Source organism: Oncorhynchus nerka, unplaced genomic scaffold (assembly GCF_034236695.1).
Source record: "Oncorhynchus nerka isolate Pitt River unplaced genomic scaffold, Oner_Uvic_2.0 unplaced_scaffold_4964, whole genome shotgun sequence".
NCBI lineage: Eukaryota > Metazoa > Chordata > Actinopteri > Salmoniformes > Salmonidae > Oncorhynchus > Oncorhynchus nerka.
In genome coordinates this window covers 4,146-13,737 of record NW_027036341.1, presented here as the reverse complement: position 1 = coordinate 13,737, position 9,592 = coordinate 4,146, and the positions used below count along the sequence as shown (strand labels likewise).

Genomic DNA, 9,592 nt, shown 5'->3' with positions numbered 1-9,592 from the left:
CACAGACTCATCTTTACCCTGACCATCATTATATCACTCCTACCATCACAGACTCATCTTTACCCTGACCATCATTATATCACTCCTACCATCACAGACTCATCTATATCACCCTGACCAGACTCATTTTATACCATCATTATATCTCCTACCATCACAGACTCATCTTTACCCTGACCATCATTATATCACTCCTACCATCACAGACTCATCTTTACCCTGACCATCATTATATCACTCCTACCATCAGACTCATCTTTACCCTGACCATCATTATATCACTCCTACCATCACAGACTCATCTTTACCCTGACCATCATTATATCACTCCTACCATCACAGACTCATCTTTACCTGACCATCATTATATCACTCCTACCATCACAGACTCATCTTTACCCTGACCATCATTATATCACTCCTACCATCACAGACTCATCTTTACCCTGACCATCATTATATCACTCCTACCATCACAGACTCATCTTTACCCTGACCATCATTATATCACTCCTACCATCAGACTCATCTTTACCCTGACCATCATTATATCACTCCTACCATCACAGACTCATCTTTACCCTGACCATCATTATATCACTCCTACCATTACAGACTCATCTTTACCCTGACCATCATTATATCACTCCTACCATCACAGACTCATCTTTACCCTGACCATCATTATATCACTCCTACCATCACAGACTCATCTTTACCCTGACCATCATTATATCACTCCTACCATCACAGACTCATCTTTACTCTGACCATCATTATATCTCCTACCATCACAGACTGACCATCATTATATCGGTCACAGACTCATCTTTACCCTGACTCCGAGACTCATCTTTACCTGACCATCATTATATCACTCACCATCACAGACTCATCTTTACCACCTCCTATAATTCGCACATTAATTCCCTTCCATTTCTCCACCTGTCTTCGATCCGACTTTACGGCTCACTCTGACTTATACTTTCTACCATTCTTCTTTAACAAACCATCTCCAATTTGTTTTCACAGCTATCTTCAACCAATTCAAGCTCACTCTCTTCCCTTCCTCACACTCTACCACCTCCCTCACCCTCTTCCCTCCCTCACCCTCTTCCACCTCCCTCACCCTCTTCCCTCCTCACCCTCTTCCACCTCCCTCACCCTCTTCCAACTCCATTTCTAACCCTCTTCCCTCCCTCACCCTCCTCCACCTCCCTCACCCTCTTCCACCTCCCTCACCCTCTTCCAACTCCCTCACCCTCCTCCACCCTCCCTCACCCTCTTCCACCTCCCTCACCCTCTTCCCTCCCTCACCCTCTTCCACCTCCCTCACCCTCACCCACCTCCTCCGCCTCTCTTTTCCCCTCCTTCCTCTTCCGTATTCCAATTGAGGGATACTATTATGTGACAGTAGTTTTATTAGTAAAACACAAAAAAACAAGGAAAACAAACACTCCATTTATTACATTTCAGATGTGAATCAGCATTCCTTCCATGATGACCAGCTCAAACACCATAAGAACAACAATCCTCATTCACAGTTATATTCATTGTACTTTGACCATCCAGATTTTACTAATGATTCTTCCAAGAAAAAACAAACAGACTCTAATTTCCTCAAATACAGCAGTTATTATGATGTACCAGTTATTATGATGTACCAGTTATTATGATGTATCAGTTATTATGATGCACCAGTTATTATGATGCACCAGTTATTATGATGTATCAGTTATTATGATGCACCAGTTATTATAATGTATCAGTTATTATGATGTACCAGTTATTATGATGCACCAGTTATTATGATGTATGAGTTATTATGATGTACCAGTTATTATGATGTACCAGTTATTATGATGTACCAGTTATTATGATGTATCAGTTATTATAATGTATCAGTTATTATGATGTATCAGTTATTATGATGTACCAGTTATTATGATGTACCAGTTGTTATGAGAAACATCTAAGACACCGATAAGCTGAGAAGCACAGACGTTATGTGCTGTTAAAAGTTATTCTGTCCGTATTTGATTCCCACAACAGTCTAATTGATCCAGAGTTCCACATCATATGCAGGCAGGTGTGGTAGAGGTGATAGTCTTCTCACTGGTAGAGGTCGTCCTCTACCTCGTCTCTGAACTGCCCCCCTGCCCCCGACCCTTGACCTCCGGACTGAGAGCCAGAGGGGAACCTGAGGAGAGAGAGAGGTCAGTGTACGAGAAGTGTGCCTGTGTTTGTGTGTGTGTGTGCATACTTGCATTTGAAAGTGTGAGCGTACAGTATGTGTGTGTGAGTGTGTGTGTGTCCCGGTCCAGTACATACCTGAAGTTCCCAAAGCCTCTGCTCTGCTGTAGTGTCTGGGCAAACATCTCATACTTCCTGATATCGTTGTCGCTGACGGAGCGCCGGGCGAACCTCATGGCCTCTTCAAAGTGATCCTTCCTGATCTCTGGAACAGGGTCGCAGTCCTCATCCTGGACAGAGGAGGAGAGGGGAGAGTGGGGGGCAGAAAGAGAGAGAGAGTGGGGGGCAGAAAGAGAGAGAGAGTGGGGGCAGAAAGAGAGAGAGGGGAAGGGGAGACAGAGAGAGCGAGGTTAGGAGAGAGATTGGGTGGGTGTAAAGTTACATAATATTGGTGTATTGGTTGGGTGTGTGTGTGCTTTGTGTATACAAGGTTTAATGTGTGAGGTAGACAGTGTGTGATGTACTGTATGTGAGATGCAGTGTTGGTTGTGTAACAGCTGGGGGATTTGGCTGGCTGGCTGGCTGGCTGGCTGGCTGTCTGTCTGTTAGATATATGGTATTGCAGTGTTAATGGTGTAACGTCCGTCCGTCCGTCTGTCCGTCTGTCTGTCTGTCTGATCATCGCTATAGTGTGTGTGTGAGCTGCAGTGTTGGTGGTGTAACAGCAGACTGTCTGTCCATCCGTCCGTCCGTCCATCTCACCATGGCGGTGCCTGGGTGGGACTGTCTCTGGCGCTCTGCTTTGATCTCAGCCTCTATGGCCTCTCTGATGGCCAGCTTACAGGCCCTCTGGCAGATCTCTGTCAGGTCTGCCCCACTGAAACCCTGGGTGATACCAGACAGGTAGGCCAGGTCTACATCCTGGTGTTGGCGTTGTGAGAGGAGAGGGGTGGGGGAGAGAGAGAGGAGAGGGAGTAGAGAGAGGAGGAGGGGAGGTGGAGAGAGGGGAGAGAGGGGAGGGGGAGAGAGAGGAGGAGAGGGTGGAGAGGGGGAGAGAGAGGAGAGGGGGGAGAGAGAGGAGAGGGTGGAGAGAGAGGAGAGGGTGGAGAGAGAGGAGAGGGTGGAGAGAGGAGAGGGAGAGAGGAGAGGAGAGAGAGAGAGGGGGAGAGAGAGGAGAGGGGAGAGAGAGGGAGGGGGAGAGAGGGGAGGGGGAGAGAGAGGAGGGTGGAGAGAGAGGAGAGGGTGGAGAGAGAGGAGAGGGTGGAGAGAGGGAGAGGGGGAGAGAGGAGAGGAGAGAGAGAGAGGGGGAGAGAGAGGGAGGGAGAGAGAGGGGAGGGGGAGAGAGGGAGAGGGGAGAGAGGGGAGGGGGAGAGAGAGGAGAGGGGGAGAGGAGGAGAGGGGGAGAGAGAGGAGAGGGGAGAGAGGGGGAGAGAGGGAGGAGAGGAGAGGGAGGGAGAGAGAGAGGAGAGGGAGAGAGAGAGGAGGGGAGAGAGAGAGAGAGAGGGGAGAGAGAGAGAGAGGAGAGGGAGAGAGAGAGAGGAAGAAAGGGGAGAGAGAGAGGAAGAAAGGGGAGAGGGGGGGAGACAAAAATAGTTCATTATTATTATCATCATCATTATTATCGTGTGTCTGTGTGTCTGTGTGTCTACCCTGTCTTTCTTGTAGTATTAAATAATGTTTGTTGGTTAGGAAGGGTTATATGACATGGACCTAGGAAGAAAGGAATGTATGTGGAGATAAGAGAGGACAGGGAGAACTCCTCCAGGGTTATGGTGTCTGGGGGAGCCTGGAACGGTCAGTTGAGGGGTTATAAACTGTGGTTACACTCATGTGAAAATCCCTGTTGGTGTGTATGTGTGTGCGTAGTTTAGGATGATATAAGAAGGAATGGATTTGTGAAAACCTTAGAGCTCTCGCAAATAAATTGGGACCTGATCAATTGTGAGGAATTCTGTCTGTTTTATTTAAGACCAGAACTTTACAACCTCTGGGTATCAGACAGATGAAGATCATTGGAATTTATGAACACGGATTAAATCATTACTTGACAGTGTCTATGCGTCTTTGTGTGCGTCTGTGTCTGTGTCTATGTGTGTCTATATGTGTGTATCTGTGTCTATGTCTGTCTATGCGTCTTTGTGTGTGTGTCTGTGTGTCTTTGAGTGTGTGTGTCTATGTGTGTGTATGTCTTTGTGTGTCTATGTGTGTGTGTGTCTATGTGTGTGTATGTCTATGTGTGTCTGTGTCTGTGTGTGTGCGAGTCCATGTGTGAGTGTGTGTGTGTACTGACTCTGGCGATGGGGGACTTGCGTAGGTTTGCATTGAGGATGGCGGTACGGGAGGCTGTGTCTGGTAGAGGGATGTAGATGAGCTGATCCAGCCTCCCTGGACGGAGGATAGCAGAGTCTATTATATCAGGTCTGGAGGGGGGAGGATAACAGAGTCTATTAAATCAGGTCTGGAGGGGGAGGATAGCAGAGTCTATTATATCAGGTCTGGAGGGGGAGGAACAGAGTCTATTATATCAGGTCTGGAGGATAGCAGAGTCTATTATATCAGGTCTGGAGGATAGCAGAGTCTATTATATCAAGTCTGGAGGGGGAGGATAGCAGAGTCTATTATATCAGGTCTGGAGGGGGAGGATAACAGAGTCTATTATATCAGGTCTGGAGGATAACAGGTCTATTATATCAGGTCTGGAGGATAGCAGAGTCTATTATATCAGGTCTGGAGGGGGGAGGATAACAGAGTCTATTATATCAGGTCTGGAGGGGGAGGATAGCAGAGTCTATTATATCAGGTCTGGAGGGGGAGGATAACAGAGTCTATTATATCAGGTCTGGAGGATAACAGAGTCTATTATATCAGGTCTGGAGGATAGCAGAGTCTATTATATCAGGTCTGGAGGATAGCAGAGTCTATTATATCAAGTCTGGAGGGGGGAGGATAGCAGAGTCTATTAAATCAGGTCTGGAGGGGGAGGATAACAGAGTCTATTATATCAGGTCTGGAGGGGGAGGATAGCAGAGTCTATTATATCAGGTCTGGAGGATAACAGAGTCTATTATATCAGGTCTGGAGGAGGATAACAGAGTCTATTATATCAGGTCTGGAGGGGGAGGATAACAGAGTCTATTATATCAGGTCTGGAGGATAACAGAGTCTATTATATCAGGTCTGGAGGATAGCAGAGTCTATTATATCAGGTCTGGAGGGGGAGGATAACAGAGTCTATTATATCAGGTCTGGAGGGGAGGATAACAGAGTCTATTATATCAGGTCTGGAGGGGGGAGGATAGCAGAGTCTATTATATCAGGTCTGGAGGGGGAGGATAACAGAGTCTATTATATCAGGTCTGGAGGATAACAGAGTCTATTATATCAGGTCTGGAGGGGGAGGATAACAGAGTCTATTATATCAGGTCTGGAGGGGGAGGATAGGTCAGAGTCTATTATATCAGGTCTGGAGGGGGAGGATAACAGAGTCTATTATATCAGGTCTGGAGGGGAGGATACAGAGTCTATTATATCAGGTCTGGAGGATAACAGAGTCTATTATATCAGGTCTGGAGGGGGAGGATAACAGAGTCTATTATATCAGGTCTGGAGGATAACAGAGTCTATTATATCAGGTCTGGAGGATAGCAGAGTCTATTATATCAGGTCTGGAGGATAACAGAGTCTATTATATCAGGTCTGGAGGATAACAGAGTCTATTATATCAGGTCTGGAGGATAGCAGAGTCTATTATATCAGGTCTGGAGGGGGAGGACAACAGAGTCTATTATATCAGGTCTGGAGGGGGAGATAACAGAGTCTATTATATCAGGTCTGGAGGGGAGGATAACAGAGTCTATTATATCAGGTCTGGAGGGGGAGTATAACAGAGTCTATTATATCAGGTCTGGAGGATAACAGAGTCTATTATATCAGGTCTGGAGGATAACAGAGTCTATTATATCAGGTCTGGAGGATAACAGAGTCTATTAAATCAGGTCTGGAGGGGGGATAGCAGAGTCTATTATATCAGGTCTGGAGGGGAGGATAGCAGAGTCTATTATATCAGGTCTGGAGGGGGGGATAACAGAGTCTATTATATCAGGTCTGGAGGATAACAGAGTCTATTATATCAGGTCTGGAAGATAACAGAGTCTATTATATCAGGTCTGGAGGGGGAGGATAACAGAGTCTATTATATCAGGTCTGGAGGATAACAGAGTCTATTATATCAGGTCTGGAGGATAACAGAGTCTATTATATCAGGTCTGGAGGGGGAGGATAGCAGAGTCTATTATATCAGGTCTGGAGGGGGAGGATAGCAGAGTCTATTATATCAGGTCTGGAGGATAGCAGAGTCTATTATATCAAGTCTGGAGGGGGGAGGATAGCAGAGTCTATTAAATCAGGTCTGGAGGATAACAGAGTCTATTATATCAGGTCTGGAGGGGGAGGACAGCAGAGTCTATTATATCAGGTCTGGAGGGGAGGATAGCAGAGTCTATTATATCAGGTCTGGAGGATAACAGAGTCTCTATTATATCAGGTCTGGAGGATAGCAGAGTCTATTATATCAGGTCTGGAGGGGGAGGATAGCAGAGTCTATTATATCAGGTCTGGAGGATAACAGAGTCTATTATATCAGGTCTGGAGGATAACAGAGTCTATTAAATCAGGTCTGGAGGGGGAGGATGGAGTCTATTATATCAGGTCTGGAGGGGGAGGAGGATAACAGAGTCTATTATATCAGGTCTGGAGGGGAGGATAGCAGAGTCTATTATATCAGGTCTGGAGGATAACAGAGTCTATTATATCAGGTCTGGAGGATAACAGAGTCTATTATATCAGGTCTGGAGGGGGAGGATAGCAGAGTCTATTATATCAGGTCTGGAGGGGGATAACAGAGTCTATTATATCAGGTCTGGAGGATCAGAGTCTATTATATCAGGTCTGGAGGGGGAGGATAGCAGAATCTATTATATCAGGTCTGGAGGATAACAGAGTCTATTATATCAGGTCTGGAGGGGGAGGATAACAGAGTCTATTATATCAGGTCTGGAGGGGGAGGATAACAGAGTCTATTATATCAGGTCTGGAGGGGGAGGATAGCAGAGTCTATTATATCAGGTCTGGAGGAGGATAACAGAGTCTATTATATCAGGTCTGGAGGGGGAGGATAACAGAGTCTATTATATCAGGTCTGGAGGGGGGGAGGATAACAGAGTCTATTATATCAGGTCTGGAGGGGGAGGATAACAGAGTCTATTAAATCAGGTCTGGAGGGGAGGATAACAGAGTCTATTATATCAGGTCTGGAGGGGAGGATAACAGAGTCTATTATATCAGGTCTGGAGGGGAGGATAGCAGAGTCTATTATATCAGGTCTGGAGGGGAGGATAGCAGAGTCTATTATATCAGGTCTGGAGGGGAGGATAACAGAGTCTATTATATCAGGTCTGGAGGATAACAGAGTCTATTATATCAGGTCTGGAGGGGGAGGATAACAGAGTCTATTATATCAGGTCTGGAGGGGGAGGATAGCAGAGTCTATTATATCAGGTCTGGAGGGGAGGATAACAGAGTCTATTATATCAGGTCTGGAGGGGAGGATAACAGAGTCTATTATATCAGGTCTGGAGGATAACAGAGTCTATTATATCAGGTCTGGAGGGGGAGGATAGCAGAGTCTATTATATCAGGTCTGGAGGATCAGGAGGGTCTGGAGGGGGAGGATAGAAGAGTCTATTATATCAGGTCTGGAGGGGAGGATAGCAGAGTCTATTATATCAGGTCTGGAGGGGGAGGATAGCAGAGTCTATTATATCAGGTCTGGAGGGGAGGATAGCAGAGTCTATTATATCAGGTCTGGAGGATAACAGAGTCTATTATATCAGGTCTGGAGGGGGAGGATAGCAGAGTCTATTATATCAGGTCTGGAGGATAACAGAGTCTATTATATCAGATCTGGAGGGGGAGGATAGCAGAGTCTATTATATCAGGTCTGGAGGGGGAGGATAACAGAGTCTATTATATCAGGTCTGGAGGATAACAGAGTCTATTATATCAGGTCTGGAGGGGGAGGATAACAGAGTCTATTATATCAGGTCTGGAGGATAACAGAGTCTATTATATCAGGTCTGGAGGGGGAGGATAGCAGAGTCTATTATATCAGGTCTGGAGGGGGAGGATAGCAGAGTCTATTATATCAGGTCTGGAGGGGGGAGGATAACAGAGTCTATTATATCAGGTCTGGAGGATAACAGAGTCTATTATATCAGGTCTGGAGGGGGAGGATAGCAGAGTCTATTATATCAGGTCTGGAGGGGGGGATAACAGAGTCTATTATATCAGGTCTGGAGGATAACAGAGTCTATTATATCAGGTCTGGAAGATAACAGAGTCTATTATATCAGGTCTGGAGGAGGGAGGATAACAGAGTCTATTATATCAGGTCTGGAGGGGGGAGGATAGCAGAGTCTATTATATCAGGTCTGGAGGGGGAGGATAGCAGAGTCTATTATATCAGGTCTGGAGGGGAGGATAACAGAGTCTATTATATCAGGTCTGGAAGATAACAGAGTCTATTATATCAGGTCTGGAGGATAACAGAGTCTATTATATCAGGTCTGGAGGATAACAGAGTCTATTATATCAGGTCTGGAGGGGGAGGATAACAGAGTCTATTATATCAGGTCTGGAGGGGGAGATAGCAGAGTCTATTATATCAGGTCTGGAGGATAACAGAGTCTATTATATCAGGTCTGGAGGGGGAGGATAACAGAGTCTATTATATCAGGTCTGGAGGGGGAGGATAGCAGAGTCTATTATATCAGGTCTGGAGGATAGCAGAGTCTATTATATCAGGTCTGGAGGGGAGGATAACAGAGTCTATTATATCAGGTCTGGAGGGGGAGGATAGCAGAGTCTATTATATCAGGATCTCTATTATATCAGGTCTGGAGGGGGAGGATAACAGAGTCTATTATATCAGGTCTGGAGGGGAGGATAGCAGAGTCTATTATATCAAGTCTGGAGGGGGAGGATAGCAGAGTCTATTATATCAGGTCTGGAGGATAACAGAGTCTATTATATCAGGTCTGGAGGGGGGAGGATAGCAGAGTCTATTATATCAGGTCTGGAGGATAACAGAGTCTATTATATCAGGTCTGGAGGGGGAGGATAGCAGAGTCTATTATATCAGGTCTGGAGGGGGATAACAGAGTCTATTATATCAGGTCTGGAGGATAACAGAGTCTATTATATCAGGTCTGGGGGATAACAGAGTCTATTATATCAGGTCTGGAGGGGGAGGATAACAGAGTCTATTATATCAGGTCTGGAGGGGGAGGATAACAGAGTCTATTATATCAGGTCTGGAGGGGGAGGATAGCAGAGTCTATTA

The 9,592-nt window shown here is 45.8% G+C and overlaps 1 protein-coding gene across 1 annotated transcript; it reads right to left on the bottom strand.

Annotated features, from left to right (window-relative positions):
* Window positions 1–1,448: 1,448 nt before the first annotated feature.
* LOC115122185 (transitional endoplasmic reticulum ATPase-like) lies at window positions 1,449–4,637 on the bottom strand (the record flags this gene model as incomplete). The annotated part of the gene is made up of 4 exons (XM_065014144.1): window positions 1,449–2,200; window positions 2,332–2,483; window positions 2,956–3,114; window positions 4,484–4,637. Coding segments are annotated over 4 exons (553 nt in total), but the record flags the coding sequence as incomplete, so codon positions are not given.
* Window positions 4,638–9,592: the final 4,955 nt, after the last annotated feature.